This window comes from Doryrhamphus excisus, chromosome 15, assembly GCF_030265055.1.
Source record: "Doryrhamphus excisus isolate RoL2022-K1 chromosome 15, RoL_Dexc_1.0, whole genome shotgun sequence".
NCBI classification, from domain to species: Eukaryota; Metazoa; Chordata; class Actinopteri; order Syngnathiformes; family Syngnathidae; genus Doryrhamphus; species Doryrhamphus excisus.
The window spans coordinates 16,260,332-16,280,743 of record NC_080480.1 but is presented as its reverse complement, the minus strand read 5'-3'; the positions used below and the strand labels follow the sequence as shown (position 1 = coordinate 16,280,743).

At 45.0% G+C, this 20,412-nt stretch overlaps 3 protein-coding genes and 1 non-coding gene across 7 annotated transcripts in view; 2 read left to right on the top strand and 2 right to left on the bottom strand.

The window, feature by feature from the left end:
* Nucleotides 1-16,849, top strand: part of LOC131103204 (integrin beta-3-like) — a 29,355-nt gene extending 12,506 nt beyond the window's left edge. Inside the window, exons 4-18 of one of the 4 annotated variants that reach the window (XM_058049276.1) lie at nucleotides 5,657-5,789; nucleotides 6,599-6,684; nucleotides 7,064-7,268; nucleotides 7,341-7,593; nucleotides 7,671-7,833; nucleotides 7,902-8,063; nucleotides 9,063-9,158; nucleotides 9,241-9,330; nucleotides 9,398-9,532; nucleotides 9,596-10,022; nucleotides 14,140-14,362; nucleotides 14,970-15,070; nucleotides 15,164-15,283; nucleotides 15,376-15,542; nucleotides 16,418-16,849. In XM_058049276.1, the coding sequence (XP_057905259.1) occupies nucleotides 5,735-5,789; nucleotides 6,599-6,684; nucleotides 7,064-7,268; nucleotides 7,341-7,593; nucleotides 7,671-7,833; nucleotides 7,902-8,063; nucleotides 9,063-9,158; nucleotides 9,241-9,330; nucleotides 9,398-9,532; nucleotides 9,596-10,022; nucleotides 14,140-14,362; nucleotides 14,970-15,070; nucleotides 15,164-15,283; nucleotides 15,376-15,542; nucleotides 16,418-16,492 (2,358 nt within the window). In that variant the 5' untranslated portion in view covers nucleotides 5,657-5,734 and the 3' untranslated portion in view covers nucleotides 16,493-16,849. The other 3 variants (XM_058049275.1, XM_058049277.1, XM_058049279.1) reach the window with 3 other exon arrangements.
* Nucleotides 47-1,300, bottom strand: rprml (reprimo-like). The gene has a single exon (XM_058049281.1). The coding sequence runs from the start codon at nucleotides 1,043-1,045 to the stop codon at nucleotides 707-709; it is 339 nt and encodes a 112-aa protein (XP_057905264.1). The 5' UTR covers nucleotides 1,046-1,300; the 3' UTR covers nucleotides 47-706.
* Nucleotides 8,153-8,224, bottom strand: trnat-cgu (transfer RNA threonine (anticodon CGU)). Its single transcript has one exon. It is a non-coding gene; the product is annotated as a tRNA-Thr (tRNA).
* A 606-nt stretch (nucleotides 16,850-17,455) lies between the features above and the next one.
* Nucleotides 17,456-20,340, top strand: mettl2a (methyltransferase 2A, methylcytidine). Its single transcript, XM_058049226.1, has 9 exons — nucleotides 17,456-17,646; nucleotides 17,758-17,846; nucleotides 18,084-18,319; nucleotides 18,381-18,430; nucleotides 18,497-18,557; nucleotides 18,620-18,759; nucleotides 18,836-18,942; nucleotides 19,469-19,534; nucleotides 19,613-20,340. Exons 1-9 carry the CDS (start codon nucleotides 17,504-17,506, stop codon nucleotides 19,807-19,809), a joined length of 1,089 nt encoding a protein of 362 aa, XP_057905209.1. The 5' UTR covers nucleotides 17,456-17,503; the 3' UTR covers nucleotides 19,810-20,340.
* The last annotated feature ends 72 nt before the right edge of the window (nucleotides 20,341-20,412 follow it).

Sequence of the window (20,412 nt, the reverse complement as noted above, 5' to 3'; positions counted from 1 at the left end):
CCGTACACGCCCTTTAACAAACTAACTTGCATTTATAATGAATCCACAAAACAAGAGTATAATATGCTATTTTTTAATCTTTGCAATCTCTTTTGGTACAAAAAGAAGACATCATGCAGCATTTTCCAAAGTGCAAAACAGATTCCGGGAATGACTTAACAACACACCAAAAGCATCCAAACAAGCATGCCAAACAAGGGGCAGCATCACTCCATAAAGTGTGCGAGCTTAAAACGTGCAACATTTGTCCATTTGTGGTTGTATTTGCACATATAAGTCAAGAAAAAATACCTTTTGACAGAGAAAACTCACACGCTCCTTACTTGAGAGAGTTGACTGCAAAAAAAATCTCAATCATGCTTTTGGAGTGTTTCATTGAAACATTCATGAAAATAAAATTACCCAAAGTACAAAAGCAAAACGAACATGAGGTAACAGCTTGTAAACATTTTCGTCACTTTTGTTCAAGTTGGCATTTTTTTTAAAACTTCACCCCAAAGACACGGAGCCACGCGTAAACATGTTGGTTTCTTTTACGCACAAGCTTTACGCACGTCCTACTTTGGAGTCCTGGAAGGGAAGCGTGACCTTGTTGCATATCTGATCTTCGCTGAGGGGGAACACTTGGAGGAAATCTTGAACAAGTTCATGCAGATACAGACCCCCCCTCCCCAGCGTCAGCCCCAGCCAGCTCCACGTCCACTCTCTAGCTGAGTCCGATCATTCCCGTCTCCACGTCCTTGGAGGACCGGCGCTCCTTCACCAGGAAGTTGATCATGCTCTCGGATTTGATCATCAGGTTGCAGCCCAGGAAGAAGACCCCGAAGACCACCGTGAGCGACAGCACGCACAGCACGGCGATCTGCACCACCCTCATCACCAGCAGTTTGCGCTCCTCCTGAAGCAACACCAGCGACCCGTTGCCGTCCACGGTCACCGCCTGCTCGCTGCCGTTGCCGGAGTAGGTGGCCAGAGTGCCCGCCAGGGTCCGACTCCCGTTGATCAGCGCGCCCTGGGTCGCGTCGAGGATGGAGGAGGCGTTCATGGCTCCTCGGGGACGAATCCACTCGGAAGATGAGAAAAAGCTGCCAAACTTGGCCTCATGTGACCGCCGCCTCACACGGAATTCCGGAAGAAGCAGACTCGGAGCTCCTGGGTGGTCCTGCAGCTCTTTAGACGCTTGGAAGAAGTTTGGTGCGTAAAAGACGTGTGCGCAGAAACACCAAGAAAGCAGACTTTTCCTGGGTCTTCTTAAACGAGCGTGCAAGGTGTAATAAGAGCCTGTGCGTGTGCGTGTGCGTGTGCTCCCCCCCCCCCCACCACCACCACCAGCCCTCCTTTTGTGCCAAGTCTCTGGTGCGTTTTAAAGTCATGATGAGCTCCCCACGGACTCAGCAGTAGTCAGCAGCCAGGTAAAGTACAAAGTACAATAGAATGTCAGTATTTTCAATGCACAAGAAAATTAAATGTTACCTTGGCTGAAATATTTACTTAGTAGTTGTTTTTTTTTTTTTAAATATGGGATCATAAATATTCAGGGTCCAGCACTTTGCCTCCCAGTCTGGAGTTCAAATGGGTTCACATGTTCTCCAGGTACTCCGACTCCCAAAACCATGCATACACAATCATGTCAGGGACCCTTTAAATTACCTCTATGTCTAGCCACCGTCTAGTTGTCTATGTGCCCCGTGATTGACTGGCAGCCATGGCGCACCGCGCCTCTCACCCTAGAAGTCAACTGGAATACCTCAACAGCTCAATCTAATGACCTTAAAGAAGACAAGTATTGACCAATGGGTAAATATTGCCCTTTTGTTGTGTGCCCGTGTCCCACGGGGCGCTCATTTGTGCACGTCAATATATCCCACCAAGCCTGGCTATATATTATGGATTCATACACATACATTAAAGGATCAATAAATATACAGTAGCAAAAAGCAACCTTTGATTAGCTGCTATGCCTAACATTGTCCTGTCATAGAGTTCATAACTCAACAATCTTGTGCACAAACGGCACTATATTTGTTGTGGAGCTATTTAAATTGTGTACCTAATGAATTGACAGCTGAGTTGGTTGCTGTGGAAACAGCCGCTGCTATCAGTCAGACGAGTTATAAGTCAAAAAAAAAAATGTGATTGAGGAAACATTTATCAGGAGTTATTGTCTGTTGTCTCCTCGAATATTGCTGGTAAACCTCACTCCCCTGAGTCACATGTCTTTGTCTCCCCGGATCAAGAGGGGAGACACATGGAGTAGCACGCTGCTTGGACACAAACCGGGGCCTGATCACCCCCGGTTGGGTCGCCTAGGTGAGGGTGTCTGAAGATCAAAGACCCGAAACACCCAGTGACCCTAGGTCCTTCACTGAGGAAGTGTCCAAGCCGCACCCTTGAGGTGTTTCATCAATCTAACTCGATGTCTAGCGCTCTTGATTCTCATTTGGTAGATGGCGGTCTGAGCCCCAAAAGTCGGACATGGATAGCTGTTAGCCATTAGCTGCCTCGCTAGCATTGTTGTCAGTCACGTCAAGGGTCAGCGAGAGTGGAGATGGGGTTCACAACGAGACAGGAATCCGAGGATAAGCGGTATAGACTCTCCACTGAACAACAAGCAACAGCTATCTAACAACCTACTTAACAATATCACATGACCCGGAAACAGGAACTTCATTTTTATTTTATTTTATTTGTTTAATTCAGTTATATTTTGTTATTTATGTTAAATACAAAGTTTCACTTTCATTGTGTTCTATTATAGGGTATAAAAACTTTTCACACCACACATAGCTGCCAGGTCACTACAGTATCCTTGAGCATGTTAAAGGATCCGATCGTATTTAAAGTGACAGTAATAACTAACTAACCCTTTCATTCAGCTTCTATGCTGCTACATCCCCAAAGTACATGTAAAGTACAGCATTGGCAGTACTTTATCTATTTAAAGACTGTAGCATCGCGGCAGCTCACCTTTTGAAAAGAAACCTGCTCAATGACCTTTTAGGCATTAATTATATTAAAATAACACACACTCTTCTTGGAATGATTCATAGCGGCTGTCATATTAATCAGCCCTGGCTCCCAATTTGGGGAATTTCCTCATGCTTCCGGGTGACACACGCACTCACAAGGATGTAAACACCTCTCTGCTTTGCTTCTCGACTGATTGTGAACTTTGTGTGTGGATTTAGCTGTAGCTAATTAATTTGCCGCATGCAAAGTCGAGGGCCGCCTCGTGTAATTGTCTTCTACTGGATTAATCATCCCGGTTTGTTTTGTTTTGAAGCGTTGATCCTCGTGAAAATCCCTTAAACAAACGCTATCTTATTAATGAAGTGTCGCTGAATCCTTGAAAAGTCTGCTGCTCAGGTGAAGTACCTTTTTGTTGGAAGTCTACTTATTGTGTGCTTTGAAGGTTCCTTGCAAGGAGTCCAAACTATATGAAGACATATTCCTAAGGATGTTGCTTCACGTGCCGGTGCATCCAGACGCCGATGTGAGAGTCAGACTTGTTTCCAAGCAACAGTGGACCTCCGGGAGTCCGCTGACAGATGGTTGGTGAAGTTATTTTGGTTCTGAGGAGACAGCGAGAGGGGGGGCAATAGAGGTGCTCGGACCGACTGTGTGTGGATGGTGACCACGTGTGGTGCATCAAATCCACAGAGGTCAGAAGTCAACACGAATCCACACACCGACTCGGGGGGGGGTTAACTTCATCAGGGTCACCCCCTCGCTCACATCTCCCCCCACTGTATTTTTATGAAAACCTGGCCTCTTGTGGTTTCAACCAAACACTGCTATTGTCTGAAGGTGATTGGCTCTGAGTGAGAAGCTTAAGAGGCTCCACATAGATCTATTACATAGGTCAAGACCCCCCCCCCCCCCCCCCCGCGCCCCCTCCCCTCCAGCCCGTACTTCCCTCCTCCTCACTCCGCTTGTCTTGTCCGGTCTTAATTGGCTGCCGTCTGACCCAGCGTGGCTCTTCATTCAGGATAACTGGTGCGGTGCTCTTCCGGAAAGGCCACTCCGCTGTGGGGAAGGAGAGGACACAAAAGGCTGCACTGCCAATACATCCACGCTTGTCAATACAGCCGCCCGATGACACACACACACACACACACACACACACACAGTGAATGTTGACTATTATTGCATGTCGACTTATTCCTCTATTTCTGTCGTGTCGTCTGGTGCTGGTAACTTAGCAACCACCCAGAGAGCACTAGAGGGGGGCTTGGATAAAAGATTCAATAAATGCACTGATAAGAAACGTCATTGTACGCTTTCTGCACAATACAGCGCACACACACACACGCAAAGTTCAAGCCTTCAGGGCAAAGTGGGCTTTTATCGCACTTTCTGTCTGACTTTGTTGACTTTTTTTTTTGTTTTGTTTTGCTCTCCAGAGTGGCGTGTTTAGATGCCACTTCTCCAACTAAGTCGTCTTTTGAAGAAGACACCACACACTCAATGAGCACTGATCACAAGCCACATTCATTCATAGCATGTTTTAACCTTATGCCTCCTGTTATGAGACTCGCCACTAGGGGGCCTTCTAGCCCACTTTCCTGGTGTGCAAAACCATGTCAACTCAATTATTAGAGCCTTTTTTTATGTACTTTGGAAGAATTCTTCCTTTAATTTAGCCTTTTTATGAGTTCATTTAAATAATTTAAGCTTTAAAAAATCATAATAAATTATCTTAACATTTTTTACAGTCCCCATCATTATCAGTCTAATACTGTATTATTTTGTTTCTTTTGTTGACTGCATGTGTTATGTACATATATAATTTTTGTACTTTTTACCAGTAAATCATTATTTGGGGTGTCCAGGGACCATGTTTGGCCCTCGGCACATTCTAAAAAATGTGAAAATATTTTTTTATGGGGAAAAACTACAGAAAAATGACAAAAGTGCACGAATTTTACAAAAATATTGACAGATTAAAGTCAAAATATTAAGAGGGACAATAGGATAAAGTTTAAAAAAAAGTCATAATATGAGAAACAACAGAAAACAAAGTTGCTTATTTGGGAAAATTAGGTTGGGGAAAAGTGACAAAGTCAGAATATTATGACAATAATTTCACATTAAGAGACAAATGGACCAAAAATAGTTCAAATATTTGTTTTTAAAATGCAAATGAAATGTAATATAAGAAGATAAACTAATGTATTTGTATTTTATTTATTTTATTAGGTTGATTTTTTTTCTTTAAAAAAATATAAAATGTTTCAGCCTATCTACATGTGAATATTATCATTTATCCAGGTCACTTTATTATATTAATCGATCGATCGAAAGTGGACAACCTGAACAATCCAGTTGCGATCGACTCAACAGCCTGAAAAGTTAATTTTATTTGTGAATATATATTTTTTTATTTGTTTTCATACTAATACAACATGACTGTCATTCCAAGAAAGTATTTTTTGTGTCATTCTTCTGTAAGGACTAAAAATGGTGCTAAAGAGAGCCTAAAACAAGCATCCCAGTTGTATGTCCTTATAAGGTTGTGTTGTCTTTCCACATCCTTTACACATTATATCATTCACTGCTAGCTGTTTTTATTGTATTGATGTTTTTTTTTTCATTGCTTAACTTGTTTTCTCTTGTCTTTACGTGCATTTTGTGCCAGTAATAATAATAATATGAGTGAGTAAAAAAAGAGGGCGTCAACAATGGCAGAGCTGGGAGATCCAAGTAAGGAGAGGAAGAATGAGGAAAAGCCGCCATGAGGACGCTGCTGATGTTGTGTCTCCTTCTTTCTTACACTCCTCATATTTATGGTAAGTTTTTTTTTTTATTATAATCTGCTCTTTTTTTTTCTAATCGCACTTTTTATTTAGACTTTCTTTTGCCACTTGCGTGACGTCATCGCGTGTCGATAACCCATCAGACTTCTATCCAAGTATTTCAAGTGGCAGTAAAAGTGCTTTTTAACGTATTTTTAACGCCTTTTAACGCAATTAAACGTATTTATGTTGTTAATGGCGCATAATCTTCATTAGGTAGTACACCTGCACAAACCAATGGCGTCCAATGCAAGACCTGTATGAAAAAAATGTGCCTTTAAAGAGATAATAACACACACATTTTATGGAAATATATCATTTTAACAATATATTTATCATTGTGCATCTCCCATGCTTTGTTCTCTGTGGGATGCAACCAGATCTGCAATGAGTACTAAAATATTTAAAAAGTACACACACTTTTCTGCAATGCATATGTACAATACTTAAATTAGCTCATATTGGAATATTGTTTCAGCTCTTTTGACAATCAAATTTGTAATTTCACTCCATATATATTGATTGACATATCTCAGGTGTCTTATTAGGCCACACCCACAGGCTGATTCAATTGTTGCATTCTGCTGTCAAACTAAAAAAAAGTCCACCCAGACTTAGTCATGGCTCGGTGAGGCATGTTTGCTCAGCACTCGTGTGTGTGTGTGTGTGTGTGTGTGACGAGTGCTATCTTGCCTGCTGAATCATGGAGGAAATGTGCCGTGCGTTGTTATGCCACTTGGCAGTGTGCAGGAAATGAAGGGGAACATCTGTGTCAACGCTCGTCTTTCTTTTGACTGTCGCAGGGTCCAACGTGTGCACGTCGCGAGGAGTCACGACATGTCAGCAGTGTTTGACGGTTCACCCCAGCTGTGCATGGTGCTCCCAGGAGGTACCCCCGCCCCGGCCCCCCAGCCCCGGGCCCCTCGTGCTGCTTGTCCTGACAGAAACTCCCTCTGACATTCCCCACTGTATTTTTCTCTTGGCTTGCTTTTTTTCCCCCCATGCTGAACTGTCCCTCCCTTATAGTCTAGTATTGAACCGCCATTTTTAGTAGTTTTGTAGTATTGGAAGTGTGTTAGCTTAATGCTAATGTACTTTATCTACTTCTGGTGATAGCATTTTAACATCATGCCAGGTTAGCATACAGCTTCCATGTCTGTAGCTGACTATAGTTAGCAGAGGTCTCAGCTACACTTTAAGATGTGTAGCGAAGCCTAAAAGAGGCACATTTAGATGTTTGAATTGCTTGTTGTCTTTGCCTGTCTCAGGTATTTGGCTTGGGCGGGTCCGGCGTGTCTCGCTGTGACCTGAAGCAGAATCTCCTGGATGGAGGCTGCTCCGAGGCAGCCGTGGAGTCACCCGGCAGCACTTTGGTGATCCTGAAGGACAAGCAGCTCAGTGACAAAGCCTCGGGGGCGGCCAACGACGTCACTCAGATCACGCCCCAGGAGATCAGCATGGTGCTCAGACCAGGTGGACCCCAACACGACCTGCGGAGAGGAGAACAACTCAAATTCTAACAACCCCCCACTCTCTGCCACACAGGCGACTCCAAGAGGTTCACTGTAACCGTGAAGCAAGTGGAGGATTACCCGGTGGACCTCTACTACCTGATGGACCTTTCTTTTTCAATGAAGGATGATTTAGCTCGTCTGCGTACTCTGGGTAGCAAGCTGGCAAAGACCATGGGGAGGACCACCAGCAACCTACGCATGGGCTTTGGAGCCTTTGTGGACAAGACCGTGTCCCCCTATATGTACTTGTCTCCACCAGAGGCCATCGTGAACCCTTGCTATGGGTAAGTACCCAAAGAAAACCATATCAATGTCTGAGGAGGAGAGGCTATTCCACCTTGTCTTCTCCCAACTCCCAAAGCATTGACCAGGATTGCCAGGCCCAGTTCGGGTTCAAGCATGTTCTGTCCCTTACGGAGACAGTGGCCCGCTTCACCGAGGAGGTGGAGAAGCAGCAGGTGTCCCGAAATCGAGACGCCCCAGAGGGTGGATTCGATGCTGTCATGCAGGCGATGGTGTGCAAGGTATAGAAAATAAAGCCAAACATGAATCCCATCACATTTTTCACATCCTGCCATAACTGACTTTAAAGGAGAAGATTGGCTGGCGTCCGGACGCCTCGCACCTGCTGGTGTTCACCACCGATGCCAAAACCCACATCGCTCTGGACGGACGCATCGCCGGAATCGTGCAGCCCAATGACGGACTGTGTCACCTTGATATTGACAACATCTACAACAAATCCACTGTGCTGGTAAGGGCAGCAACTTGAAGGACTGGTCCGGTACACTGTGGGCAGATGATGTCACTACGTAAAAAGCCATTAGAAAGACACAAACGGAAAGGCACGGGTGGGATTTGAACCCACGATTTTCAGTTTACGAGACCGACGCCTTGCCACTTGGCCACCGTGCCCATGTTGATGGGTTGTGTCATTAGAAATGTGTGACATTGACTGATGTTTTTAAACCTTATGTAACGGCTGTCAAACTGCTAGCTCTAAAATAGACGAGAGACGAGACACGTTTGTGAGCATAATGAGGGGTACAATTGAATCAATACCAAACCAATACGACCTGAACAGCGCTGGTTCACATTTGAGGTGTTTTTAGAAGCAGAGTTACGGCGTCATTAACTGTACAGTGCCAGTTAGAAGCACGCCAGACAGTCCCATTATAATGGGTTTGTGAGAGAAGGTGACCAAGTGACATTTAAAAAAAAAAAAAGCAGCACGACACCTTTTTTTTTTGTGGTGGACCACCGGGCTGCGCCACTGCTGTAGCTTTACCCTTCATCAAGATCAGAAGCACAACATTTTTGCTAACATATAAACCCATGGGCTGCACGGTGGACGAGTGGTTAGCGCGCAGACCTCACAGTTAGGAGACCCAAGTTCAATCCCACCCTCGGCATTCTCTGTGTGGAGTTTGCATGGTCTCCCCGTGCATGCGTGGGTTTTCTCCGGGTACTCCGGTTTCCTCCCACATTCCAAAAACATGCTAGGTTAATTAGCGACTCCAAATTGTCCATAGGTATGAATGTGAGTGTGAATGGTTGTTTGTCTATATGTGCCCTGTGATTGGCTGGCCACCAGTCCAGGTTGGGTGTACCCCCGCCTCTCGCCCAAAAACAGCTGGGATAGGCTCCAGCACCTCCCGCGACTGAGCATAAGCGGTAGAACATGAATGAATGTAAAGCCACAGATGAATACCACAATGCTGATGTGATGTGTTTTTTGCCGCTTGTATTCCAGGACTATCCTTCCTTGGCGCTTCTGACGGACAAAATGTCTGAGAATAACATCAATCTGATTTTTGCCGTGACCGACTACGTGTTGCCTCTGTATAAGGTAAATGCTTGAATGCGGTTTAAAAATAACAACAAAATAAAACACGCATGAACCGAGTGGCCATGTTGATCTCTCTTCCCAGGAGTACAGTAAGCTTATTCCGGGCACAACTGTGGGAAAGCTGTCTGACGACTCTGGGAATGTTATTGAGCTCATTGAGGAAGCATATGCGGTAAGGACTTCATGGAGCTCCTCCATGTTTAATTTATAAGGAGCTAATATTGGTCATCTGGGTGCAGAAAATCCGCTCTAAAGTGGAACTGGAGCTTGTTGGAGTCCCCGATGAGCTGAATCTGTCCTTCAACGCAACGTGCCTGAACAACGAGGTCATTCCTGGTCTCAGGTCTTGCTCCGGCCTCAATATCGGAGACACGGTATGCTGTTGCGTCATTATTTCTCTGGGCCGACACACTCACCCAGACCTGGTTCCTCCTCAGGTGTCTTTCAGCGTGGAGGCTCAGTTACGAGGCTGCCCGAAGGAAAGGACCCAGACGTTCACCATCAAACCCCGAGGCTTCAGGGACTCTCTGCAAGTCACCGTGAATTTCGCCTGCGTGTGTGACTGCGAGGCCGACAGCGAGGTCAGCAGCCCGTCATGCAGCAACGGTAACGGCACCTACGAGTGCGGCGTGTGCCAGTGCCACGAGGGCCGCCTGGGCCCGCGCTGCGAGTGCTCCCTGGAGGACTACAGTCCCTCTGACGACAAGTGCATCCCCAAGCCGGGGAGCCCCATCTGCAACGGGCGGGGGGACTGCCTGTGCGGACAGTGCTCGTGCCATGCCAGTGAGTTTGGACAAGTGTGGGGCAAACACTGCGAGTGTGATGACTTCAACTGTCTGAGATTCAAAGGCGCCCTCTGCTCAGGTGAGGCCCTGTTTTTCACAATTTTTTAAATTTCCACACCCACTCCTCGCTATAAAAGCCTGTCCTGACTTGCCTGCTCCACTCATCTTACTCTGTAGCCACACCTAAAATGTCACAGCGGGACCAGACTAGTTCAACTACAAACTTTATTGGTAAATACACTTCATTAGCTCCGCCTCCAATGTGTTCCAATACAAACATTCATTCATTTTCTACCGCTTTTCCTCACGAGGGGTCGCTGGAGCCTATCCCAGCTGTCTTCAGGCGAGAGGCGGGGTACACCCTGGACTGGTGGCCAGCCAATCACAGGGCACATATAGACAAACAACCATTCACACTCACATTCATACCTATGGACAATTTGGAGTCGCTAATTAACCTAGCATGTTTTTGGGATGTGGGAGGAAACCGGAGTACCCGGAGAAAACCCACGCATGTACGGGGAGAACATGCAAACTCCACACAGAGATGGCCGTGGGTGGAATCGAACCCTGGTCCTCCTAGCTGTGAGGTCTGCGCGCTAACCACTAAAAACCGCCGTGTCGCCCTCCAATACAAACATTCACAAGATAACTCCGACCCAAACATGGGATTTTTTCAGCTTCCAGGAATGGCGTACGGATCCTTGCAACATGGGGCCGTGCGTGATCATGCCGCAACATGAGGTGATGACACAACAGGCTGTCTTCACAGTATCTCTGTGCGTTCAACATGACATCAATACAGTAAAATGGACCTGTGTTGTGGATGGAGTGGCCCGTGGTGGCAGTGGGGTTATGGTATGGACTGGTAGGTTATGGTATGTAATGGACAGCATTGGACGGCTTTTTACTGTATGGCATTTTGATAGCAAGATCTAAGATAGCAAGTGTGTTTGGGGTGCAATGGGGTCTCAGCAGGCACCCCGAGTACAGTTCAACTTCACATTTTTGAGTGGCCTTTTATTGTGGCCACACCCGTTCAATAATCATGCTGTCTAAATCAGCAGTTCAGCTCATGAAGAATGGGAGCAAAACATATCGTATCGGTTTAAGCATCTTTAATGCAGAACACGTGTCAAAATGGTCGCCTCACCTCCTGCAGTCTACAGTGAAGATGTTCCAAGTGAAACTAGAGTTTGGACTTGCTTTTACTTGTAATGTTTTTATTCTTGCACGGTCCTGACAGCGCTCATTACGCTGTGCACACACGCTGATGTAAAAATCACACATAGTGCATAACAACGGGCTCTTGTAGGGGAACTGAATTGAAACTGAAAGCAGGGAGCTGGCACGCCTTTTTGCCTCTTTAAAAAAATGACTTTGCATGCATTCCCTACGGCCGTGTGTGTTTTTATTCGTACAAGCCGGGAGACAGAAGAGACAGAAAACCCGGCCTGGGGGCTCGATAAATGCGAGTGCAAATGGAGAACAGGAAAGTTTGCATTCCTGTACTGGAAATGAGCCCAACCTTTCCTTTTTATTCCTTCAACTTCCATGGCTTCCTCCCTATTTTTTATGTCCTCCTCTCTGAAGCCTGCTCGTGTGTTTAATGAGGCGGATGTGTAGACGTCTTCCACGGCGGGATGATGTCAACATAAAAAGTCCCAGAAAAGAAAAGACGAGACTCACCATCCGGCGATGATTGTGTGATGCAAGACGTGTTAACTATTAACACAGACAGGGTATTGACTCTTCCACCACATGAAATGTTTTAAGCTGTGGCATTAGCGACCCTTGACCCCTTTCATGAGCCGCCCCTCCTCCCGTCTTCATAGATTCTGATGGGCTGAGTCATTTACTGCCAAATCCTGTTTGGGTTCTTGCTAAGCAGCTTTTTTAGTACATCTCACCAAATAAATACACCACAGAGTCCAGTTTTGGGCCCTGAAGGTACCGACCTTTACACGGCTCAGATCCAAAAGGTACTGAACCTTCTGGCAGTTCCACCCCAGTGACAAGACATTGGCATTTTTTGGTAAAGTCTTGAAAAAGAGGTTGCAGCTGAGTGCAAAACTTGTCATGCGCAAAGTTTCCCGTGGTCACACGGAACCGGGGAAGTTTAATACATTTGAAGCATTCATTCATTCATTTTCTACCGCTTTTTCCTCACGAGGGTCGCAGCGGGTGCTGGAGCCTATCCCAGCTGTCTTCAGGCGAGAGGCGGGGTACACCCTGGACTGGTGGCCAGCCAATCACAGGGCACATATAGACAAACAACCATTCACACTCACCATTCATACCTATGGACTATTTGGAGTCGCTAATTAACCTAGCATGTTTTTGGAATGTGGGAGGAAACCGGAGTAAACGGAGAAAACCCACGCATGCACGGGGAGAACATGCAAACTCCACACAGAGGGAGGAATTGAACCATGGTCTCCTCGCTGTGCCACCCTACATTTGAAGCAGCATTCCACTATTTTAATGTCGTTTGCTAACTTATTTTTACTCTTGAATGACAGTTTGACCCTGAAGCGGAGTAGGTTAGGTCCCCCTTTTCTTCCTGAGTGATGACAAACCCCGCCCCTTTCTGCTTGAGTGGCGTCTCAGGAAGTGCTTTCATGCGTGCCAACCGGCAGACAAGGAGATGAGGAAACCATCACGTTCTTTCACAATAAGCGCACTTCCTGTCTTTGTCGGGGGAAGAAAGTCAAAATGCACGCGCGCCGTTTTAGTCACCGCTACGTCGTTTGTTTACCAACTGAGCATGCACGGTGCTTTCATTTTGTGTCAGTGCTTTTGAGCAAGAGAGTTTTCTCAGGCCCAGAGCTGACGATGAGAGCCATGAATGAATGATTAACACTTTCTCCACAGTTAATGAATAACAACGTTAGTGATAACACTAAAGTCCACATCTCTCATCTTCAGGCGCACTTGAAAGTGCTTCAAATCTCACATGTTTGTGATTAAAAACGAAGCGACGTCACGCTACTTTTGACGGTCATCATTCCACTTCTGGATCGCACACACACCCACACACACCCACACACACACGAGTGATAAGGATAATAAACTCTGTAGCGGAAATGAGTGCTATCATGACTAAAATTGTTACTCAAATTCATTCATTCATTCATTTTCTACCGCTTTTTCCTCACGAGGGTCGCAGGGGGTGCTGGAGCCTATCCCAGCTGTCTTCGGGCGTAAGGCGGGGTACACCCTGGACTGGTCGCCAGCCAATCACAGGGCACATATAGACAAACAACCATTCACACTCACATTCATACCTATGGACAATTTGGAGTCGCTAATTAACCTAGCATGTTTTTGGGATGGGAGGAAACCGGAGTACCCGGAGAAAACCCACGCATGCACGGGGAGAACATGCAAACTCCACACAGAGATGCCCGAGGGTGGATTCGAACCCTGGTCTCCTAGCTGTGAGGTCTGCGCGCTAACCCCTAGACCACCGTGCCGCCGTTACTCAAATTGCTACCCAAATTCCGTTTCCAACGTCCCAAAGCTAAAAGCTGACACTGATGATGTGTCTTGGCATTTGTACACTTTTTTTTAGTGCAAGGCAAGGTTATTTCTCGAGCACAATTCATACACCAGGTGCTTTACGCTTCATAAAATCATTCCATCAAACATCAAAATATTTTTGAAATCATTGCATAATATTCCCCAGGGTTCAATTCCACCCTCGGCCATCTCTGTGTGGAGTTTGCATGTTCTCCCCGTGCATGCGTGGGTTTTCTCCGGGTACTCCGGTTTCCTCCCACATTCCAAAAACATGCTAGGTTAATTGGCGACTCCAAATTGTCCATAGGTATGAATGTGAGTGTGAATGGTTGTTTGTCTATATGTGCCCTGTGATTGGCTGGCGACCAGTCCAGGGTGTACCTCGCCTCTCGCCCGAAGACAGCTGGGATAGGCTCCAGCACCCCCGTGACCCTCGTGAGGAAAAAGCGGTAGAAAAGGAATGAATGAATGCATAAAATTCCATAAATCAATCCATAAAACCAAAACATGAAATATGGTAGGAGTGCAAATAAAACACTTTCAGTTGTGTTTTGAGCAATGTCACACATCTTCTGGACAACAGTTCCAGATTTTGACAGCATCCCCCAGAAGACCACTCCCTGAGCCCCCTCTAGTGGCGATGTTTAACAACTACATCCGGCTATCGTTTTTAGGTCACGGCAAGTGCAGCTGCAGCTTCTGCCAGTGCGACGCCGGCTGGGTGGGCGAGAACTGCAACTGCAGCACGCGCATCGACACGTGCATGTCCAACATCGGCCTGGTGTGCAGCGGCCGCGGTAACTGCGAGTGTGGCGTGTGCCAGTGCACGCAGCCCGGAGCTTACGGCGCCACCTGTGAAAAATGCCCCACCTGCCCCGACTCCTGCACCATTAAGAAGTACGTCCATGTTAACTTCCTTTTTAAATTATGATCACACAAAACTGTTTATATAACTGACTGACAAAAAATACTTTTGTGTAACCTGTCTGACTGTAAGTAATGTGTCAAAACGGAGTCCATTGCAAGATATTTTAACAAATTATTTTATTATAATTTATTATAAATACAGTATTCCCTCATTTACTGCGGGTGATAGCCCCCACTATACACTTAATACACTTTTTGCAGACAGGCATCAACATTTTCTCACATTTCTGTCTTGTTTAAACACTCAAAAAGGTGCCGTTCTGATGTACTGTAGCGTTTTTGTGTCCTCGTTAAACAAATTCTCATCGTTTTCATATATTATACTATAGTATATTATTCTATTGTTCTTCTCATATAAGTAATTGAATTAATCAATGTTCTTTTTAAAACTAATCTAATTATTGTCACTTTATGGAGGTATTACATTGTATTTTATTTATTTGTTTATTTATTTCTTTTTTATGAATTACTACCATGTCAATGTGATATATTTACTTTTCCGATTTTGTTTTTGTGGTGCATTAAGGTGTCATGTGTAAAAAAAAAAAAACAAACAAAAGTTTTGTGGTTGTTGCAGGGAGTGTGTTGAGTGTCAGCACTTCCAACGAGGCCAGTACACGGACGACGACAGCTGCAATCGCATCTGCAAAGATGAAATAAAAGTGGTGGCTGAACTTGGTGAGACGGCCAACAACTTTTTAACGTTGTTAGATTTGTACCTCAAAGCGTTTTAGACGGGCGGACCTCATTTACTATACCTTCGTCCGACAGAGTTCCACTCGAAGAACACGGTGAACTGCTCCTACAAAGACGAAAACGACTGCGTGGTGCACTTCCAGTACTACGAAGACGAAAGCGGCAAATCCATCTTGTATGTGATAAAAGAGCCAGGTACTGTCACACCTGAAGGACGCTTTTAAAGCCGTCGTGACGGAGCAGCGTGTTCCCTAAAAGGAAGGCTGACTCTCTTGTGCTCTGTTAAGAATGCCCTGAGGGCCCCGACATCCTGGTGGTGCTCGCGGCCGTGGCCGGAGCCATTTTGCTGCTGGGACTGGTGGGTCTGCTCATCTGGAAGCTGCTGGTCACCATCCACGACCGCAGGGAGTACGACAGGTTTGAGAAGGAGCGAGCCAAAGCCAGGTGGAACACGGTGAGAGGGGAACCTTGTCCAGAAATGATCTCTTCTGGAGACAAACCTTTATATACTGTACAGTCAAAGTCACATTCGTAGCTGTAATGCAGGTGTAAAAAGAAGTTAACTGCAATCAATAGTTAACCATTGTCAGGTTTAAACCCCAACACTTGTAAAAAAAACACTGCCTGTACAAAGGAAGACACAGAGAGGTGAGTTTCTTTTTACTTGCAAGGAGAGTGATGGAGACTGCACAGTTACAATCCTCCCAACCAACTCCGACAGTCCCCATTTCTCCATGCTATTTATTTAGTCAGGAACGCCCTAATTACATGAGATTTCAACTGATAAGGGGATGGGGGGGTTTAACTATTCCAGTTGAAACCGGTTCTTTCGTACAACATGTTATCCATAGTGTGTGGGTATCTCCTCCTTGGCATGTGATCTTCTGGAGACACTCACACACACACACACACATATACATTCCGGGTCACATGCAGCTATTTCCTCTCCACGAGGGTATGATAGAACTATCTGCTGAGAGAATGTTCTGTCACGTTCTGTTTTCTCTAATCATGATATAGTACACCAAATGTGCAAGCGTCACAGCATTAATCTTACTTTTGCCACGTGAGTGATATGAAATGCTTGTAGGTCATAAGAAAATACATAGGTCATAAGAATATAGTAAAAATAGGTCATAAGAATATAGTAAAAATAGAATAACTTTATGTACAATTCTTCCAACAACCATACAAGCAAACAGACACTAGGAGTAACTTCCTGTTTACATTAGCAGTCAAAAGTTTTGAAACACCTTTTCATACTATTGAATTAGAAGGTGTCCCCATACTTTTGACTGGCACTTCAAGTCACCTCCTTTTCATTCCCAGGCCAACAACCCGCTGTACAAAGGAGCAACGTCCACCTTCACCAACGTGGCGTACAAAGGCGCCGCCACAAGCTGAGCCTCAAACGACCTCTTTATGGCTCTGTATTCTATGACCAATGCATTGTACAATTCGGAACAACGACTCCATTCTTCTTGTTAAGTCTACTGTTGTCATGTTTGCTGTGTTGTCTGCTGTACACGCATGAAAGTTGCACTCATTTGTTTACAATTTTTTCTGTAGCTCAGCATCACTCATCATTATTCATCGTTTTTTGTCGCTTTTTTATAGCACTTGTAAATGCTTTTCATAAATACATATACTGTAATTTATTTGAAATGAGATGCAAATATTAATCATCAAGGTTTATTTGCCGATTTGCTGTAAATACAGTATGATGTTTTCTACAAATGTGAGTGGGAAATGCCAATAAACACATGCGAACACACAAACGTATGATTAAATGTACCTGCTTTTTTTTATTCATAATTCTCAAACATCGAATCTGATGCACCTCCACATTTGGCAAGCAATTGTACAGGTGAAAAGAAAAAAGTCAGATTTGAGGAAATGTCTCCCTCTTGTGGGCATACTTTAGATTGCACCTTTAAAATTATCGACAGCACTTTAGAACATTATGCTTGGTGATATTTTTTTCACAACAATAATGCTTCATGGCAGGAACAATATCACAATTTGTAATATACTTTTGTGATTTGCAACGCTTCCTTTGGCAGTAAAACATTTGTGAAAATCAAAGTGGAGATAATTGTATACTTTGCCGTAGTTATTATATATACCATTTGTTTGTGGTGTTTGGGTATATAGGAAAACGGCACTGGTAAGGCTAATTCACTGTGAAACACATTAAATTACTGGAGATTACTTCAGAAATTATCAAAATATTTTAAAACAATTCAATATAAAATACGTACTTACATTCCTCACATCTCAATTTTATTTGATGTTTTTCTACAATAATATTTCATTTTATAAGCGCTGTTGTCAGTGGTGCACGTAATTTCCGATAGCACATGAACGCAGCACAATTGGGAAGCACGGCCTACTTCCTGTGCGTCATTTTCCAACATGGCGGCGCCCCACACGGTGGTTGTTAGCACCTGTGACTCGACTCCAATTTTGACAGATTCGCCCACAACCGACGTGAAACGACCCCAGTTCGGGACTCGTTTTCTTAGAGACCCTCGGCAGGTTTTCCAGCACAACGCCTGGTGGGTTAAATTGACGAAAATCCGCTACAAATCTGTTAAACCGCTAATGGCTGTGACGCGTTTGGTGGAAATGAACTGAAAAGCCAAAGTAATGTACTGTGTGGTCAACAGGGACAACGTGGAGTGGACCGAGGAACAAGAAGCAGCTGCAAAAACCAAAGTAGAAGAAAATAGTCAGCCATTGCCTCAAGAGAAACAAGGTAGTGGTCCATTCATCCATTTTCTATAGAGCTTACCCTCTAGGGTTACACACGGCATCCAACCTGGACGTGTCACCTGTCAATCACAGTACACATATATAGACTTGGTATTTGACATACCTCTCAGCAGGTGCCACTTATTTTAACAACATCCATAAACACAATGAGGAACAGAGAAACCTAAACTTAACTGTTGTGGTGTGTGTAACCATGGCAACATATAACCATATCTTTCAGAGGACTATGACAACCGTGCCAACGAGTACTGGAACGACTTCTACACCATCCATGAAAACCGCTTCTTTAAAGACCGTCACTGGCTCTTCACCGAGTTCCCAGAGTTGGCTCCGGGTCTCCGCCCCCAAGTCCATCCTGAGGTCCCAGGCTCAGGCGGCGGTCCGCAGGCCAGTTTGGATCTGAGTCAAAGTGATGATGAATTTCCCGGTTCTCGTGCCACGTATCGCATTCTTGAGGTGTTTTAATGAAGTTTGTAATGTTGTGACTAATGGATGCTAAAAAAAGGTCTTTGGACAGGTCGGCTGTGGCGTCGGCAACACGGTTTTTCCCATTTTGAAGACTAACAAGTAAGTGAAGGCAAATATATTCATCTGTATTTATGTATTTATTTATAATAATCCTTTTTTATGCAGTGACCCAGGACTTTTTGTGTACTGCTGTGACTTCTCCAGCACAGCCGTGGAGCTCGTCAAGGTCAGAAACGTTAATAAAGTTTATATTGAGATTGAAAGCAACTCAGGCGTTCTCGCCTTCAGGCTAATCCGGAATACGACCCGGCTCGCTGTTTCGCCTTTGTCCACGACTTGAGCGACGGCAGCGCCTCGTACCCCATCGCGGAGGGAACCCTTAATGTCGTGGTGCTCATCTTTGTACTGTCGGCGTTGCATCCGGACAAGTATGAACCCTTTACACTTTTGTTGATGCATTTCCTGTCGGTCATTGATGATGGTCGAAAAAAAAATGGTGTCCAGGATGCAGGCGTCCATTAGTAGATTAGCGCGGCTGCTGAAGCCCGGCGGGGTGATGCTGCTCAGGGACTACGGCCGCTACGACATGGCACAGCTCCGCTTTAAGAAGGGTGAGTCAAGTGCTAGCTTTCATATGCTTTCTGGTTGCCAGCTGTTTGATATTTTGAAGCCCCAATTAGTTGTTTCTCCAGATGTTGATAGCATAGATAACATTTTCCAGTAAAACGCACTGAAGTCATACCAGACTTTAAACTTACTCTGAAAGTGCGATGATTACCATAGAACCAGAAATACGCATCGTTGTGGTAGCATGGCAATGAACGTGTTGCCCTTGCACCTTAATGCAGCATGGCTAACAGCCAATCGCAAGCTGTGTTTCACCTCACCCATTGCTGTACACACTTGTGTTTAATACTGCAGTTATTCTATTTTAGTTTTATTTAAGTGTACTGTATAGCGGTTAGCTTATTAAGAAATACTAACAAACAAATGTAGTTTCTCTCAGGTGTCGGCCATCTTCTTTTTGCTTGTAAGATCAGACTAGGGAGTTGTCTTAAGTCCCAGGTTTCACGCATGCATCATCCTGAATGACTATTTTTGAATAAGTAATGATGATGTCAATCAATGTTCTCGCAGGAAGGTGTCTGTCAGAAAACTTTTATGTCCGTGGTGACGGAACGCGAGTGTACTTTTTCACTCAAGGTAATTATTTTGGAATCCTTTATACTGGAAACAAAACAACAAAAACATAATTTTTTTTATGCATGGTGTCCTTTTCAGAGGAGCTCCATGAGCTTTTCACCGAGGCCGGCTTGGAGAAGGTGCAGAATCTGGTGGACAGGAGGCTGCAGGTGAACCGGGGCAAGCAGCTCACCATGTACAGGGTGTGGATCCAGTGCAAGTACCGACGGCCCCCGACTCAGCTCCCCAGACCGGAGGAGGAGGAGGAAACCCACACTGGTGATGCGGAGAGCTGAAGCCAACCTGTTCAGAGACGCTCCTTCATGAGCCGGATGCTGCCATGATGTACATCCATCCATTTTCTTTATTGCTTGTCCTCATTGCTGTCATTGGGGTGAGCTGGAGCCTATCCCAGCTGACTTTTGGGGGGTGATATACTGGGTACACCGTGGAGTGGTCACCTGACAAACATTCACACGTATGGACAATTTAACCTAATGCACACATTTCGGGGAAGCCGGACTACTGGGAAAACATGCAAACTTCCAACACACCAAGATTCCCACCTGGCTCTGCAGACTGGGAGGTAGCCATGCTAACCACTAGCCACGCCATCCCATAATGTCATAGAGGTACTATTACGAGGACGGGCTGGTCACCCTGGTCTTCATGTTTCTATTCACCACAATGCTGTGTTTTTAGTCGTGACATTTTGGAACACATTGTGCCATTTTAACCATTTTTTTTGTACGCATAATAAAAATATCACCACGTTTACATATTATTTACATTTATTGATTGATTCATATTAAAACGTTTCCATAATGAGCTGCATTGTTTGCCTTACTGGGATCAGCTATCGATCGAAACGAGGTTTGTGGACTTGACGTAATCTCACG